Source organism: Paracoccidioides brasiliensis (assembly GCF_000150735.1).
Source record: "Paracoccidioides brasiliensis Pb18 unplaced genomic scaffold supercont2.7, whole genome shotgun sequence".
NCBI classification, from domain to species: domain Eukaryota; kingdom Fungi; phylum Ascomycota; class Eurotiomycetes; order Onygenales; family Ajellomycetaceae; genus Paracoccidioides; species Paracoccidioides brasiliensis.
In genome coordinates this window covers 298081-316142 of record NW_011371364.1, presented here as the reverse complement: position 1 = coordinate 316142, position 18062 = coordinate 298081, and the positions used below count along the sequence as shown (strand labels likewise).

Sequence of the window (18062 nt, the reverse complement as noted above, 5' to 3'; positions counted from 1 at the left end):
CGGCGGCTCCTTCCTTCGCCTCTGCTTTTTTTTTCTGCCTCTCCCTTTCCGGCTATACCAATTGGATACCCTTTCTATGGGTGTTGGGTCCCAGATCCCGCGGGTTCTGTGGGAGGTCCCAGGGGGGGGGGGGGGGGGGGGTGGGGGTATGCATTGTTGTATTAAGGCGTGAGAGAACCTGCTCAGGGTCATACGGAACCAATCCAGCTGCCCTGAAGCCACCCTTGATGTTGTTCTCAGTCAGGGCCTGCATCTGAGCTGCAGGATATAGGGCCAGAAACTCCTCCTTGTCAATATGATTGATCCCAAGCCGCATCTGATTCTCCACCTGTCGTCCATACACTGTTTTCAGAGGGGAGAAGCAGCCAACATTCAATGACTGGAGAAGATGAGAGGAATGAGGTGGCATATAGAGAGCAATGATCTAATTCTCAGAGCAGAATTGATCAAATTCAGCAGAGGCATGGCTTCTATGCCAGTCCAGAATCAACAGTCAGTGTGTACCCTTCATACAGGGTAGGGTCTCCTTGTTGAACACCTCTTTCAGTCAGTACAAGCCCAGCTGGTCATTTGTCCAGCCATTCTCACTGACTCCAATCACTCAATCCCTGGGCAGTCCCTCAGTCTCATACCAACAGGACTGATGCATCTTTTTCTTGAGAATAATCATTGTATGCAGAGCCCAGCCAGAGACATTGACTCCAGCAATGACAGTCACCCATTCCTGATCTCCAGGCTGTACAAGCTTGGGATTCCTGGCTCTTTCAGACCCAGTAACCACTCTGGCAGTCCCAATAACCCTCATCTGAAATCCAGTCTCATCAAAGTTGTAGATATCATCTTCCAGAATCCCATACTTTGCAATGATGTTTTGTACAAGCCTAAACCACCCATGGATAATCTCAGGATCCTCACATAGTGCACATTGATGGTCATACTTGCGGGAGAACTTGGATTTCAGCTCTTCATGGCATTTGACAAAGTTTCATACCCAGCATTTCACCCACTGTGGGTGGGGGGTTGAATCCCTGACTGGTAAGAAGGAGATTGGCCATTTCTCATACAGCTGCAACCTGGGGTGGCAGACCTCACTCATCCATGGCCAGAATCCATTGAACAAGAGATTCTTCCTCTGTAAGACTAAGTTTCTGGTTCTTTGGGGGAGTGTTAATGCGTGCTGTATGACCATGTACCCAATCACCTAAGATGGAATGTGGAACATCATACAACTTTGCTGCAGCTCATACACTTGAAATTTGACCATTTTTAAATGCTTGAATGGCTAAAAGAAGCCTTCCTTCCTGAGTAAAGGCTTTATTTCTTTGTGTGGTTGGCATTTTTGATGATAAAGATGTTGTTCTGAGATGAGATGAAAAGTGGCTGACTTGCTTATGTGGCCGACTCGCTTATTGATTATGTTAGTTGCCGTCTGCCAGATTACATAACCAAACATGAAGTGTGGTTATGATCGCAAATGGGCCCCTATCTATCCCCTTCTCGCTCTCTGTGTTTAATTATTTTTTATTTCCCCAACATTTAATGAATCCGCCCCTAAAAATAGATGTACACAATCACATGAAGCACGAGTCCGAACGCTCTTCTTCTAACGACAAATCATCGCCAAGCACCAATTATGACTGGCAATGACGAGACTTCACTTCGCGCTGATCGCTCAGCTTGATCTGTTACATGGCCCTCGCTAGCCAAACATGAACGTGAAACGCACTTCTCGACGGGAGCCGGTGTTTCCGCACAGACGACGAAACCGCTCTTCATCGAGTTACTGATTCATTTCGTGTTCTCATGTCGCTTTTCTCCTCTTTATCCCTCTGCATGCGAAACCTTGTATAGGCAAGCACTGTCAACTGCATAGCTCAGTTGGCATATCATGCAGCCAGAGACCGCAACGAGTGTTGTGCGATCAATGCCGGATCCCACCCCCCCCCTTTTATTGTATCAGTATATATAAGTGCCTGGGTGGGGGGACCAACCGTGGATGACATCACTAACCGGGATTGCTGACAACATGCCATGTGCCATTGCATGGCATTCCTTGCTCCGATGGGCCCAAATTCCGGTGGGCCGCTCGTCGATATTTATAGAGTAACTTTAAAAAAAATGCTTTACCAGAATACTGACCACCTTCGGGCGAGAGAGCTCATACAAAAATGAGCTTGCGTCGGCTCTTTGAAAATATCGATCACACCTCCGGTGTAGTACTATTTCAGTTGTGGCTGAATATCCGCCAGCTGTTGTTGCTCGGGATTTTGGTCACCCCGATTATTTTGCGTCACCAACAACAGAGAGTCCAAATAATGCGGCTGAGGTTTTACTCTTCTCAGTGAGTGCATTGCGATTCTCTGGATTTTTTCTTTTTCCTTGATAGGAATTTGTACCAAATGATAATCAAGGTCGAAGATACCACTCCTCCCGCCTCCGCCAGACGGCCCTATCCTTCTTGAGCCTGCACCGGGTTGCGGGTTGACACAATTCATCCGGAATGTCAAGTATTGAAAATTATAATCTAGGGCTTCCTAGTCGAGGATGGGACCTATGGATTGTCAGCACCGTAATGGTTGTTGTGGCCGGTGTCTTTGTCGTCGCTCGGTTAGCAGGGAGATATGTGAAGGGAGAATTTAGGATCGACGATTATACAATCTTTGCTGCCTTGGTTGGTTATTCTGCCTTTGCGAGTGCGATGCGATTTCCCCTTGTGTCTAACAAACGTGGACAGCTCAACTCTGTCGTTCTCACAGTCGCGGAAAACATGGGTGAGTCGTCTCCGCAGTTCTCGAGTTTTATGCTGCCTCGATTTACAGCTAACACAAAATAGCCGTCTCTAATGGGTACGGGAGACATGCCATAGATTTGACCGAAAATGAAATAATTATGTCCCTCAAGGTATGGATTTTACTTGCATAGTATTCTCTCGTTTGGGAGCTTGAATCGCTGCTGGACTTGGAGAAATGATACTGACCAGGGCAATGTACCATGACATTCAGTGGTTTTATGTGGCGCAAGTCTTCTACAAAATCGTCATTACCCTGACCAAGATGTCCATTCTTTTCCTCTACTTGCGAATCTTCTATATTGAGGCCTACTTTCGCTGGGCCTGTACTGCTCTCAATGTCTTCATAGCAGCATGCGGAACCGCGTTTGTGCTCGCAACGATTTGGCAATGCCATCCCATGGCCGCGTTCTGGGACAAGTCTATTCCCGCCTTTCGCTGCGCAGACAACCATGCTTTCTGGCTCTCATATTCCGTTATCAATATCATCACGGATATCTTGATATTAATTCTTCCCTTGCAAGAAGTCCTGCGGCTCCAGCTCCGCTGCCGAGATAAGTTTGCGCTGGTATTAGTTTTCTCACTAGGAGCATTGTGAGTGGAGATGACTTCTCGTCCCCCCTTGCCAACAGATACGATACTGACTCGTTCATAATTGCAAAACTTTCAGCGTTTGCGTTACCAGCATCATCAGAGCTACAACAGTCGCTTCTTCTTCCACCATGAATGATTTAACCTGTCAGTGTTACCTCCTGTGGTGATTACCACATCCTAACCCCTAGACACACTTTGCTCACCTATTCCACCATCCCTTCCAAACTCTAACAAGCAGCGTCATCATACAGGGACCGCGATTCCCGCCACAATTTGGAGCGTCGTTGAATGCAACACGGGCATAATATGCGCCTGTCTCCCCATGATCCGCCAGCCGCTGTCCATAATCTTCCCTTTCCTCTCCTCCAACCCCTCCCGCACTCAGTCCACATGCCGCAATCTCCCCTTGCCTCATAGCATGTCTATGAATGATCTCAGTCGCGTTATTAACCCAGCCACTTCCGCACGCAGCGACTTGTCCTGGATGGATATGGAAATCGATAGTCAAAAAACCGAGGCCATGGAAACAGCGTCATCAGCGAAACGCAAGCGATTCCCTGTAAACGACAGCGAACATGATATTCTATCGGTTAATTTGTTGGGGGAGCACAACCGGAACATGTGATGACGTCAGCTAAAACTTCTACATCCATATGTTGAATTCTTGACGAGTGGGTTTTCTGTTTTGGTACCAATATTTACGGGTAATCGAATGGAATTATGTGGCGTTGGAAAAGGTTTTTCCCCCTTTCTTTTCGCGTGATATCTACCGTTTGATTTCTTTCTTACGAATAGTTACGGCCATATCTCGAGACCAGAGGGTGGAATCCCAAGCGCTTTTTTTTTATTCTTTTATTCTTTTGTTCTTTCTTTCTTTTTTTTTTTTGGTCCCCTTGTGTCCATTCACATTATACCATTGTTCATCTCCTCTTACAATACCCCCAATTTCCCTGGTTGGTTTGCTTCATGCAGATGCTCTTTTAACATAATGAGTGATGTTGTTGCCCCTCCGTCAATGTGACAATATACAATCTACAATGAATTTCTTCGTCCCTTTGTCAACTCCAGAGATTTCTCCTCTTAAAAGGCATCATGTCATGCATGTAACTGCCAGATTCTCAAAGGACATGTGCAGAACAATATTACCCCTTCTGCGCCTCGTTTGACACAACGGCTTCCGATTCTTCGGAGGTACAGGATGCGGGTTGTGCCACAGCCCTGTACTCCCGGCATTTGTATCTGGGGTTGGAAAGCTTGCGATTTGGGATTCGGAAATTGAGGCATTCGAGAAACAAGACACAGATACTACTAAGTGGGTTGGTTGTTGATTTCGGGGAGCCGGTGTGGAAGGAGGACCGCTCACACAGTAAGAGAAAGCAAAAGGGGTGGGGGGTTATGTAAGAGAGTTTCCCGTTAAGAGAGAGATAAAGAGGAGCAAGAAAAGAAAAGGGCAGCATTCCTGCTCAAGTCTTTCATCTCCGACCCTCCTCGCCGTCGGACCCGTTCCGCCTATCCTTTCCGTGAAGCCCATATGATGGGGGATGATGTGACTGGATGAAATGAATCCATTGAATGCAATCCACTCAGGGTGGGCCCTGGCGACGTATGAAGATATATATGCGTATATCAAGCATGGGCACCAGCAATTGCATCAAGTATCTCACTCATAGTCGCTCCCTTCTTTCTGCATCACTTCCCCGAGAAGTTGATGAGCCGCCCCCCCGGCGGCCCAACCCCCACCGTTTAGCAGAAAACTGTTTCTCCACCTGCCGAGCATGTTTCCCCAAGTTCTCAATAACGTCCTCGGAACGCTTCCTTCTCTCCAATCTGCGCATCACGGCGCTTGAGCCAGTATTTCAACCCCTCACTGGCGCGCAGAGTCATCTCCTCCAGTCGCGAGATGTGCTGCTTCAGCTCGTCGTCCGTAAAGTTATCCAGAGTCGCATCTGTAGTTGCGCATAGACGGCGCGACCGCCAAAAGATCTAATTCTGGAGGTGGTTGGGGGCCACGACGTCGTGGGGCGCGGGTGCATGCATACGCTTTTTGATGTGTGCCGATGCCCCCAACTTGCTGTATATTCCCTTTTCACTTATGATCTGACATGGCAACTAATTTATCTATGAGATTGATCAGGGGCCGGGCACTGTTGTATGTGTGATGTATTTCTACCCATTTAGCAGGAAATCAAATTGATGATGGTTTGTTGTCTTCAGCAGTCTTGATGATAGGTGTCAGAAAGTAAGCATGCGAGAGTGCATGACAAAGGGCAATTTTAATTAACATCCTTTTAGATCTTTGTGATCTTCTCTTCTCCATCCGATATTTTACCTCCTGCTTCCTATATACCTCTTTGTCGAATCATTCGAGCGCGAGTATACGCCACATAGGTTAGCCGACATCCTGAGAGCCTCCAATCCACAACTCTCTCATCTCCCATCCGCAAAAAATGGATACTTAAGAATGGGGTTTTCCTCGTCTGTCGCTTCTCTCCTTTCTCAAACAAATTGCTCTTTCACTTCATTCCCCATGTCAACTCAAAGCTCAAGTCTATAATTTAAACCCTTCCATCCATCCATCCATCCATCCATCCATCCACCCCCTGGACCCACGATGAATCTTCACCTGAATCTTCTCATCGCACTGGCCATGGGCGCGATGGCTATGCCCACATCTGAGACAGCACATCGTGGACTCAAAAGAGTATGCACCGCCGTGGACACACACCTTGCGGATATTACGACGACTGTTGCCGGGGCCTGAGTGTAGCTGGTGGTACGTAGTAAGTGGTATCCCCCTTCGTGAGGATTGCTAGGGCAATACGTACATATGCCTGGGTGTATAGGTATAGAGGGAGGAACAGCCTCCTAATATAAAGTTCATAGAATGGGATCTCGGCAAGTGCAGGCCAGTTGAAGAGCAGAGGCGAGAAAGGCTCTCCAGGCAGAACCGCGCTGAGGATTGGGGCTCCTGTTGATTGGAATGCGGCATTTTATCTTCTCCCCATGTGTATGACGGGATCAGAGCGATACGGTGCAAAGCTGAGGCTGGAAATCAAGACGTAGGAGGGGTTCCCCCGCAAGCGACAGGCAGTACAAGAAGCTGATTCTGGACTGGGTAACTCGTGTACTAAGCATAGATTGAACCAGGCGGGCAATCTGGGGGAAAAAGTGGGGATACTGGCTTTTTTCAGAGAATTTTTTTGTCTTCATGCTCCATGTGAGTTTTGTTTGTTCTGTTTCAATATTTCTTCTTGAATCAATGAAGGATGGCACTACTCCATCAAACTCACAGGCAACTCAGTCTGGTTACTTAGATGTGAACATAAAAACGCTCATTCTCAGGTGGTATTCTAACCCTGGAAGACTAGGTTCATTCATTCTGCTCCCTTTCTGGTGGATAAAATCAGGTAAAGTGTTTTGGGAGATCTTGAATTGTCATTGTTGATTGAAGGATCGTGCTTTGTTGCTGGCTTCATTGTCTGAACAAAGGGTATCACCATGCCTCAAACCCTTTAACCACTTCCCCAAAGTCTGATGGGCTGTGAAAAGGTATTTAAGGAGATATATCCCAGTTACTTCCACGTCTGATCAAGAACGATTCTCCAAACAGTTTGATATACATAATATTTCTATCGTGTGCGTGCTTGTCTTGGTAGGCACATCAGAAGTTGAAGTGTTTCCCCATTCACATTAAATCTGCTGGTTCCAGATAAAATCAATGAAGTCTTACAGCATTGTCACCATCCTCACCATGCTCAGCGCTGCCATCGCCGCACCTGGAAAGCCCAAATCTAAACTCGAAACTGTCGTCGACGCTGATGAGCCTTTAATTGCGACATGCTACCGTGCTGGCAGGGCATGCCAGTGGCCAACGGATTGCTGCCCCGGTCTAATTTGCGAATGGGATCTTGTAAGTAGAGCCAATATCATCACCTTTCCATCCGTTACTCCGCATAAGTCAATATACCAAAGGAAATACGAAAAGAGACACACGTTGAATAACAGAATTGGCAGGCGAATCGAGAATGGCAGGGTACTGCTGTTTGCAAGGACCCTGAAAGGGTGGGCATCCACGGTTAACAGCGAAATCGGGAGCCAAGTCCAACGAAAAACAAGCCTATTGCTGGGAGAGTTCCGCATCTCGAGTTTTTTAAGGATGGGGAATGACCGATATGGATGGAAAAGAGCCTGCAGGAGTGGAGATGGAGATAGTGGCAGGAGATGTTTGTTTCTTTTTCCGTCTCGCTGGCGAGCTGTTGCTCTGGATGGGTTGGGATATCTATCCCCCTGGACGTGGATCCCACGCTAGCTATACAAATTGCTTGCAGGTTTTTCTATAAATACATGGAACTATGTATGTACACTAGTTTAATCTGCAGGCCAGGAAGATCATCCTTCAACTGAACTCTGGAATTAATATGTGCCATAGGTGGTTGGTAGAAGACCTTGGAAGATGGAACTTGTCAATCCGTGGAGAGATAGGAGGAAATAAGTGCTCGTGTTTGAACCACAATTGTTTTATCAGAATTTCTATTAATTATGCGTCGAGGAAGTTTTAGTCTCGCATCAGGTGGTGTCTAAGTCTGCAAGAATTGTCAGCAATAGGTAAATTGACACAGACAAAGAGATGTAAGAATAAATATGGGTAAAATGGGATGAAGATGTTCAATGAAACTATATTAAGCAAGTCACATTAATAAATCAGTGAGTCAACCTCCTCCTCATTTCTACATGTTTATTTATAACAAAATAGGACAAAGGAAAAGTAGATTGATCTGAATTAAGAATTATTTATAAATCAGCTTTCACATATACTAACTACACCGTGATGCTGCATATTTTTGGAATGAGAGTCAGGATTCTCTCTCTCATCTCATCTTTCTCTTTATTGAGACTGTGTACACAATCTCTTTCTTCTTTAACTCTCAAAACGTCTTCCTGAGCTAGTTACATATACATGATCTTTCTTCTATTTTCTCTTCACTCCTCATTAGCTAATTACGTATTTCTTTGCCAGAATAGCAGCACTATGTATAGTCATTTAACATCTTTTGATCAGCAGATCTATAGCTTAAGTAATTGAATTAGATGAACTCTGCATATAATATTAAAAAATATTTATTCTTCTTGCCTACTCTGGATTATTCATTTGCGCTCTCCTGGTTGTCTGTGAATAGCGAGTCTCCACTCGGGTGTCAATTAGTTAACCGCTATAATCTGGGCACCTTTCAGCTCAGCTGCCTGGCTGTTCCCGAGTCTGCTAGGTGACAACAAACAGTCTTGACAACCAACTTTGATAACTATGTACGGGGTGCGTATAAATATGGCTATCTCACTCAAGGTATTCTTCGGCACCATTTTTGGCAGGCGGGTTGAGGCGGCCATGTCTCGAGATCTTTTTGTCATGATCGCAGCCTTTCATTGAAGTTCTCGAGCACTGATCGACTTCACTTCAGAACGCTCCTCTGCTCATTGAAACTTTCAATTTTCAATTTCAGTCATTTGATCAAATTCTCATTGTGTTCCTCTGCAAGTAATCGATCATCCTGGTTGAAAAGCTCATAATCCAGCGTTTTATTTGCGTCCTAGATCTCGTAGAACTGAAGGATAATTGAATATGAGAGGCTATCCCAGCCGTCCCTGACCATTTCGTATTCTAAACGTGCAACTTCTGCGGGTCTAAGGCCTTATCCTCTGGTAGGAAGACAAACTGGTCGACGGAATAGGTGATCAACTGCTTCTCGGCGTGGGGTGCTTGGGAATGGCCTTGGATTCTTTGATCCCTTTCAGGATTGGCAGACTGGGTATACCCAATGATGGCCGCCAAATTAAATAACTACCCCTTGTGTCCAGCCTTTGCCACTCACTCTGGTAGATAGCCATTACGAATGGCACTACCCGCCCATCGCCGCTAACTGTCGGGAAAGATGTGCCCATCTCTAGTACAGGTATGGTTTTTTTTTTTTTTTTTTTTTTTTTTTTTTTTTTTTAAATTTTTTTTTTTTAAATTTTTAAATTTTTTAATTAATTATTTATTTTTCGATCTCTGTATGAAATGCTCATTGGGCCTCAATGAATTTTGGTTTTTTCGAGTTGGCCGGGACAAATCAACAGGTCTCCGGTTCTCGTTATCGTACAAGTATCGATCGGCGCTTTTCGAAAGGAGTATCTAAACACCCCCAGAGAGACGTCCCCTTCAGTGCAATTCTCCCATTACTGTCTGTGGCATCCACTTCAGCGCCATGCTTGGGAAGAAGGGAACCATAGGCGAGCTTTTCTCTTGAGAAGCCATAATGAGACATGTATCTCCTTCGCGATCTCTCCCACGAAGGAAGATTATTTTGTCGGGTGATTTTCCACGGAGTGCTTAACGCCGGATACATTGCCGGTGACACCAATCCGATATAACATATAGGATGGCCCGCTGCTCAAAAGGGGGCTCTCATGTCAAGCTGAAAGGTGATCGATCGCCTTCATAGAATCGTCAGAAGAAATCCCAGACTGCTGAGGAACGGTTAGAGGCAATCCCCGCAAACGTCCATACGCGAAGCATAAATGAATACAGTAACTACATTTTGACAGAGTGGCAAGCTTGGCCGAGTGCAAAGGTTTGCTAACTACGGGGACGACCATTATACGGAGGTATATTCATCACGTGATGAAAGGTACAGAGTGCCATTTACTCTCAGAACAAGCCATGATTGATATAGTTAAGGGTCTGCAGATCAAACTTGTACAATGCTAGATAGGGAAAGCTTATGTTGAGCCATGTTTGTAGAGGAACAATGATTAATATTGAACTGTCGCAGAGCAAGGGGTTGGTTCTTGTAACAAGAAACGGTGCAAGGAAAGATTAACGTCGAAGTATCTCTGAACCCACGATGCTGCACGATGCTGCTCTAAAATAGTGCGAGGTGGGGAGATTATCACCAGAATGCTGATCCAGGTTTAACTAGATTTCCACAATCTCCAGGAGGTTCGCGGTCCTGTTTTTACAATTCTCGACTGCAATTTCATGCCATTATTAGCTCCCTATGGCCGCGCCAGGTGGCCCTTCAAGCGGGGTTAATCTCTTGGTCACAATTAAGTCGTTCATTTCGCTTCCAAAGGCTCTTGGTCGTATCTTGGTCGTTTGCGGCCTTTTGCACGAGGGTGTGTCGTTTGGTTTTGGCGATACAACGTCCACTTCCAGCGGCCTGATTAGAGGCCACAAATCGCCATCGCGTCCTGATGTGATCGAATATCTTGGTATCAGATATGCTCAGTCTCCGGTGGGCAGTCTTCGTTTTGCAAAGCCATTGGCATACACTTCAGATCAGTTCTTTGAAGCGTTGAGTTTTGTACGTGTCGACATTTCGACCCCCCGGTTCAAGCCATGCTCTAAATAGTTTTCAATTTTGTCTCTTCTAACTCAAGGGCTATCACTCCCTGTGAGCTTATAGTCTCCGTACGTTTTAGATAAAAGACTCTGCTGAGTTTTTCATGATACTTGATACGTGATGTGTTTTAACTACTAATCAGGATTCAAGAGACTGCCCTCAAAACCCGTCACAGCCAGTGGAGTATCCAAATGCCACGAATATACAGAAGACAATTATCGCGAATTTCGCTGGCCAAACTGGCAATGAACAAAGCGAAGACTGTCTGAAACTGGATGTTTAGTCCAAAGCAACAAGTGCGTCAAAGAAGCCTGTTGTGGTCTGGATCCATGGCGGAAGTGAGTGATATCTACCACGGCTTAAGCGCTTCTGCACTCCAGTCTCCTTTCAACATTACTATCTGAAACGAGCTTCTGACATTCAGCATTAGGATTCACTGCGGGTAGTATCAACAATAAATTCTACCAAGGACAATACATTGCAGACCAAGAAGACGTCGTTGTTGTCTCCATAGGGTATGAAAGAACTCATCACAGCCGTAAAATTCAGAACTTCCTCCTAACATTTCATCAATAGCTATCGCTTGAATATCTTCGGTTTCTCCGGAGCCCCTGGGCAGCCACAAAATGTTGGTTTGCTTGACCAGCGCATGGCTCTAGAGTGGATTCGTGATAATATTGCTGGCTTCGGAGGAGACCCAGAGTGCATCACCATTTTTGGACAGTCTGCCGGTGGTGTGGCAGTGGACTACTACTCGTATGCATATACCAATGACCCAATTGTTAGCGGCCTAATTTCGATGGCTGGAACCGCGCTTAGCATGAAGCCGAATACGATGAAGCAGTCGGCAAGGTATTGGTATACGGCAGCGTTAGCGCTTGGATGCGGCGGTCGTGGCGATGTCTTAGATTGTATGAGATCGAAGAGTCCGTCCGAAATTCTGGATACAGTCACGAAGGTTCCTCCGGAGCCTAGTAAAGCCCTTGCGCAGCCTGTGTTCCATCCCACCGTTGACAATATGATAGTGTTCTCCGATTATGAGGCACTATCTGCCCAGGGTAAATTTGCAAAACTGGTCAGCGAAACAACCACCCCCTTCTCCTCTTTTCTTTGGCCACCCGTTAAACGTACAGGAGAAACTCCTTTTTTTTCATTTTCATAATCTAAACAAGAATCATACTAAAAAAAATATACTCTCCAAAAGCCGATGCTGGTTGGTAATGCAGATTATGAAGCTGGATTTTACAGAATCTCCGCATTTGCTACCAACTTAACCCTGACAGATACGCAGTGGCACCTGTTGAATCTTGCCGGTTTCACCTGCGCTGGGGACCGTACGGCAGGCTATCGAGCCAGCCACCGTGTTCCTGTTTGGAGATACCGATATTATGGCGAATGGCCCAATACTACCATGTATCCAGGAAGCGGAGCATACCATGGAACGGACGTAGGACAGGTGTTTGAAACAGCGGAAGATGTCAGTGGAGGTATTAGGAATACAGAATCCGAGCGAGAAGTCTCGTCGTATATGGTGCATGCATGGGCAATGTTCGCAAGGAATCCTCAAAGTGGTCTGGATGAGTTGGGATGGCCTAAGTATACTGCAGAAGAGCAACGTAAGTCAAATATCTTTTTTCTTTCTTTCTCCGCTTGTTCTTTTCTGCTTTGGCATCTTCACAACGCTTTTCCCTCGCTTGTTTGCACCTCTCCGTATTTTAGAGGAGCTGTCATTTTTATTAAATTTATAAACGCTGCGCTGACGGTGGCATACTGGAACCAGCTCAAAAGTTCACCGCCCTCGCTTTTAAAAATGACCCGAAAATCACCATCCTGCCCTCGGGGGAAACCGATGCTGGATGCGCAGTCCTGGGCACGGACACTTCTTATGCCAAAGGTGCATTTTGACACCCTGGGAGAATTGGTTTGCCTTGACAGAAATCGGAGTTTTGTGATTCCAGTACGAGCTGACGCCATATACATACATATGCTCACACACTTTTTATGCGGGTAATACATGTATACATGTATACGCGTGAAGTGCCATTCGTGTTCCGTCCTGGTCAACGAGGTTGATATTTCAGGGACTTTCGTCGCCATTTTTGACTGTTGATTTGAGGAAGGTCCATATGGAGTGAACCTATGCTTTCCGGCACTCGGCGCTGTTTCAGCATGACCGGTCGACCTCCTTCAGCTCTAAGCTTTAGACACAGCGGTAACTTCTCCTGTCGAATCTCCTGCCCCTGAAGAGATTTTGATGCTTGGGTGCGAGCTAGATAATCAAGTGGGCAAGAACAAGGACTGCTAGTATCGATATAACATCCATCTGCGCCATACGAGGCTCCTTGAGGCGGCAGTGCGGCCTGAGGAGCTTGAAAAGTGTTGAGTTATTTTTTTTTCTGTCAATCTAACCGCAAGTGAGCCGGCCTTCTTATTAACAATATGGAATAGGTTATTAAAAAAATAATAAAAAATAATTAAAAAAAAGCTATCAGTAATAATTTTTTTATTCTCTGTCATTATATTTATACAATTAGTTTTATTATTATAATAAAGATCAAGTAATGTTCTTGAGATCGCGTAAAAGCGAAGCGATCGTTATGTTCTATATAATGAGAGCTTCTGTACATAATAATATATATAGCCAGGTATGAGCTAGGCCTAAGTGAGGCTAGTGTGTCCAACATAGGACTAGCGTAGAAGAGGAGAGAATGGAAATTATAAATCGGAGCGGGGGAATAAAGCTCCGATAGCACCAGAGGCCGGAGCCCAACAAAACAATAATAATAAACAATTTATTTTCACACTTATTAAAAAGTTTCCCTTCTGTAGGAACAGACAGCTATTTGACAAATAAATTATAATTAACAGCAACAAAATAACAATAAAAATATTGATTTATAATTATTTTTTATTTTTTTATTTTTTACTTTTTTATACTAATATTAGTTAATATAATAAGTTTATAATTATAAAGTTAAATATATATATATATATATAAATTACGTAGAAAAATTTTATTATTGAAAATATGCTCTAATAATAAAAAAACTTTAAAATCAACTAGTTAATTTAATATTAGAATACGTAATTATTTAGTTAAAACATAATGATAACTTACAAAATTTTCAAAATATTTAATAATTCTCATTAGTTATATCCGCAGAAAAATAAAATCAAGAATTATATACAACAAAGACTTGATAACTTTGAGTTAATGAAAGATATTGATTAAAATAATAAGATCTGCAAGTACAGAATGATCAACCTCACTATTATGAAAAAGCAGTATCAGAATATATTTGCTGCAAATGAGAAAGAGAAGTAAAAGCATACAAGATCTAGCCGCTGAATTCAACGCAGAGGAGGCCTAACTAGAGAAAAGGCTGCTGAGCCCGCTATTCCGCCCGCTCAGCCTGTTGAAAGAGTCCAATATTCATTCAATCGTCTGCACCCTCTCTGCCCCAGCGCCCATGTCATACTCACAAAAAAAACTCCACCACCTCAGTGAGAGCAATTGTGGTTCTCACAGGCAATAGAAGGAACAAGATGTCCCTAATCCTAGTATAATTTCATTTAAATTTAATTAGCGGTTGTTTGAGCGTAAATAGGTCGGGTTAAAATCTAGTTAGTTGCAAAATAAATATAAAATTCGGTCTTTGCGCTCGCTTGTGGATTTTACGTTACTACTCCTATAACCAACACCAACAACCCAGAGCCACTTCTACTGGACTTGGCTAACAATCTCACTCGCCCTCGTAAGGCTCTCCACCATTTGCTGGCATTCCTTTCGTCGGCGGATGGTATATTCACTTTCGCGGAGGAGGTCGTCGAATTCCTCGGATCGGTACATCTGGGCAAGGAGCTCGCGTTGCATTTCATCTTTGGTGTGCCTGTACGTGCAGATTAGTTTGAGTGTGGGAAGAGAGAAAGGAAAAGAGCAACGGAAAACATACTGGACAAGATTAAGCATAACTGCCTTGGGGACCATGTCGATCATGGTTCTCTTGACGATGTTATAATATGAGTTTATCAGGAGTTCTGTTTGAGTCGTCGTTAGTACATAAACCCGGAATATGTCTACAACCGTAATAGATAAACATTGGAGCACCACATACTAATAACCTCGACCTCCGAATTCTCCCGCTCAGACAAAGTCCCGGACGCCTTAAGGGTGGGCGGTGGAGGCTCCATTGCCGCCATCTTCTTCTTATTCTTAGACGCAAAGAAGCTGCCGAAGAACCCTCCGTTGGCGTCTGACATGGGATCAAGCGACGGGCTTGCCGATCGTGGAGGTACTGCTGAGGGCGGGAGGGGTTTCCCCGTCTTGGGATCGACCTGAGTTGGCCTGGAGGCAGCGTGTCGTTCATTAACGATAGCCATCGCCTAATAATAAAGAATGGTCAGCAGGAAGTTGATACCGGGAGAAAAGAGGGAGGGGGGGGGGGAAGTTATTGTATAAAAACTAACCCGATGTCCATTCAAAAAATCCGGGTGCCCAGTATTGATGTAGCACGACTCCATCGCCACCAGATCTCTGACCAATTTGTTCGTCGGGTCCATAGCCTGCTTGAAAAACGCAATGACAACACTATGGAACTTCTCTTTGAGTTGCGGATATCTACGGAACGGTTGCTTGCTGAGCAGCTGTCCCAGAATCCTTACGAGTTCGTCATAAACTAACGACACGCATTTCAAGCTTGGGTCCTCCAGTCTCTTAATTTGCTGTTTGACAATAAGTTCGAAGGCGGTGGTACCGACGAATAGGGCCGGAGAGGAGCCGGAGGAGTTGTAGAGGATGGTGCGAATGTCGATATCTTTAACCTGGTCGAATGGATCGACTGCCTTGACGCCGTTGGAGTAGAGTTCATGGAAGACAAAACTAATACGCGCCCCTCCCGAAAGCTCGACACTGGATAATTCCTGGTTATTGCCATCCAGCACTGTCCGATATTCGTTGCTGAATTCCGTGATGATGTTGAGGATGATGTTTGCGCTGTTTCCGAGCATGGAGTCGCCAAGTTGGGCGAGCTCGGTGGTGTATTTCTGGAGAGAAGAGGCGATACGAGCTTTGATGTCAGGAAGGGTTTGTTTAATGTGCATCATGAGAATCTACATATCAGTGTTAGCTTCCAAGGGCGTATAAGAGCTCATTATCCTTCTGAACTGCAAGCATACCAAATTCAATTTCCGGGCAAGATATGGCGTTCCACAATATGACGACTTATTCCGATAAGCCTTGTGGTTCTCGAAGAAATTCTTCTCATGCTCCAGCGCATAGGAAATGGGTCGTTTATTCTCAATATCCCTTTGCCCGCGGTTGACGACGGGTACGTAGCCCAGACGCAGGGGAATAATTCTGCCAGCAAGAATATCCACCACGTCCGTTCCTGTGTCCATAAGATCTACTTTTGTAAGCACACCAATGGTGCGTTGGCCTTCGGGATCGACCTCTCGGGCAAGTTTCAGGCCGTCGGAGTTGGCAAGATCCTGGTTCGCAGCAGTGACGGCAAGGATAATGGCATTTGACTTGCTAATATGCTTTAATACCATATCTCGTATTTGCTTCTCGATATCTTTGGGTTGATCTCCGACCGGGACTTTGGTTAAGCCGGGCAGATCGACGAGGGTGAGTGTCAGGACGTTTGGGGAGTAGATCCTCAGATTGATCGGTACTGGTGAAATGCCCGCATTGCGCCCAGTCTTCTGCTCAGTCTCACGAACAATCTCATCTCTGATCTTGTTGAAATCGTAAAACTTTTGCCCAGGGATATGCAGGAATTCGCCATACTCGTCCAGATTAGCCTCCTTATCGGTGGTCTCGAGCTTCTCTTCCTTCACCCCGTTGGCCTGTGGTTTCACTAAAGAAGGCCTGTTGATAAGTTGTAGAACAAGGGGCCGTCGAGTTACGATTCCGGAACCTCTAGGCAGACTAATTTTGCGGTTCATCTCCGGTCAGTGGGGCCCGTCGCTGGAGAGATAAGAAAACATTTAGTAATAGCCAACTCACAAGTCCCTTCCAACGATATTCTCCAGCACTGAGCTCTTTCCGCTGGACTGTGAACCAACGACCACTATTTGAGGAAGATCAATGGGGTTTTGTACCTAAATCGGCGTTCCCCAAGGGGGTGTGTCAGTGCCAGTGTCTAGCCTCCAGAGGTCGCCCAATATGAATGCGCGGGGGAAGGAAAGACATACACCAACTGTCGTGAAGACATCCTGAAGCTTATTTACCAGCGAAATAAGGGTGGGGTCATTAACATTTATTCTATTCGAGCGCAAGGTTAGCAATCTAGCATCTTGAGCGGTCATCTATCACAGGTGTTTGGAGACGCACGAGTAACCAGTTTGGGGCGCCGACATGTCGGGCAGAGAAGGAGCCTTTGCCTCGTAGGAACTCAGCCAGCGAATACAAGTGATAACTCGGCAGAGGACGGCAGAGGACAGCAGAGTATCTGCGACGTGTGGAGGTGTTGGAGGTGTGTGTAGTGAGCCGTCTAGAAGGAAGACAGAGAAATGAATGTTGCATAGTTATCGCGCTACCGTGGCCCTCCCCCATGGTCGGGCTGGCGGATGACTAAGCCACCCAGCCGCTGGAAATGCTTTTCAAACAAACGTCCAGATACTTAAGGCATCCGCATTTCTCGCAAATATTATCGTGGGAACGAACTACGCGGGAAGATCACAGGAAATGGCTAAGACGGCCGCGCGTCATTGCCTTTACAGCTATTACTGTCCAGCTCCCCCGGCCCCCAAGACGATTCACGCAATCACATCTCCCATATATCTGAACGGGGACCTCCAAAGAGCAAGCGTTCCAATGAAAAGAGTCAAGTCCGCAGGGGGTGTTTGGATAGCTCTATGATAAATACCAAAGCACACAGACAGTATAGATGAAACCATACTACTTACATCGTCCTTGACAAAGAGATAGTGCACCCTCCGTTCACACCTGGCACAGGATGGATCTATGGAGACAGATGATACCCAAGTCACGGTATTAATGATTAGCGTCCTGAGTACACTGAGACGGTCATACACACACTTTCCGCTTGACAGTGCGGCCTATCATGCAACACCGTCTACAACGAGATGGGAGATATTCAGTTGTATTTTCTGTCATATGATCCGTGCGATCAGGACGCGCATCTAGATAAATCCACCAATAAAACAACCCACAAAGGGGGCTTTATGAAAACTTACACTACGTAAAAAAACAAAAGCGGCAGGCTTTTAAGTGCTATTCCCACGAAGCCTCCATCTGGGTCCACGGACATAAGCTAAACTACCAGGGGTCCCAAAGA

At 45.5% G+C, this 18062-nt stretch overlaps 5 protein-coding genes across 5 annotated transcripts; 4 read left to right on the top strand and 1 right to left on the bottom strand.

The window, feature by feature from the left end:
• Nucleotides 1–2500: 2500 nt before the first annotated feature.
• PADG_05794 (uncharacterized protein) lies at nucleotides 2501–4007 on the top strand (the record flags this gene model as incomplete). Its single annotated transcript, XM_010762914.1, has 5 exons — nucleotides 2501–2771; nucleotides 2834–2901; nucleotides 3003–3382; nucleotides 3459–3526; nucleotides 3634–4007. The coding sequence occupies 5 exons, from the start codon at nucleotides 2501–2503 to the stop codon at nucleotides 4005–4007; spliced, it is 1161 nt and encodes a 386-aa protein (XP_010761216.1).
• A 1986-nt stretch (nucleotides 4008–5993) lies between these two features.
• On the top strand, nucleotides 5994–6445 carry PADG_05793 (uncharacterized protein; the record flags this gene model as incomplete). Its single annotated transcript, XM_010763115.1, has 2 exons — nucleotides 5994–6083; nucleotides 6266–6445. The coding sequence occupies 2 exons, from the start codon at nucleotides 5994–5996 to the stop codon at nucleotides 6443–6445; spliced, it is 270 nt and encodes an 89-aa protein (XP_010761417.1).
• Nucleotides 6446–7133: 688 nt separating this feature from the next.
• On the top strand, nucleotides 7134–7462 carry PADG_05792 (uncharacterized protein; the record flags this gene model as incomplete). Its single annotated transcript, XM_010763114.1, has 2 exons — nucleotides 7134–7292; nucleotides 7397–7462. 2 exons carry the CDS (start codon nucleotides 7134–7136, stop codon nucleotides 7460–7462), a joined length of 225 nt encoding a protein of 74 aa, XP_010761416.1.
• A 2954-nt stretch (nucleotides 7463–10416) lies between these two features.
• Nucleotides 10417–12666, top strand: PADG_05790 (uncharacterized protein; the record flags this gene model as incomplete). Its single annotated transcript, XM_010762913.1, has 7 exons — nucleotides 10417–10722; nucleotides 10904–11024; nucleotides 11052–11099; nucleotides 11192–11276; nucleotides 11338–11836; nucleotides 11966–12377; nucleotides 12542–12666. 7 exons carry the CDS (start codon nucleotides 10417–10419, stop codon nucleotides 12664–12666), a joined length of 1596 nt encoding a protein of 531 aa, XP_010761215.1.
• A 1816-nt stretch (nucleotides 12667–14482) lies between these two features.
• PADG_11982 (dynamin-like GTPase VPS1) lies at nucleotides 14483–17121 on the bottom strand (the record flags this gene model as incomplete). The annotated part of the gene is made up of 8 exons (XM_010763273.1): nucleotides 14483–14651; nucleotides 14715–14799; nucleotides 14877–15144; nucleotides 15229–15870; nucleotides 15937–16690; nucleotides 16769–16863; nucleotides 16957–17026; nucleotides 17096–17121. The coding sequence occupies 8 exons, from the start codon at nucleotides 17119–17121 to the stop codon at nucleotides 14483–14485; spliced, it is 2109 nt and encodes a 702-aa protein (XP_010761575.1).
• Between the last annotated feature and the right edge of the window lie 941 nt (nucleotides 17122–18062).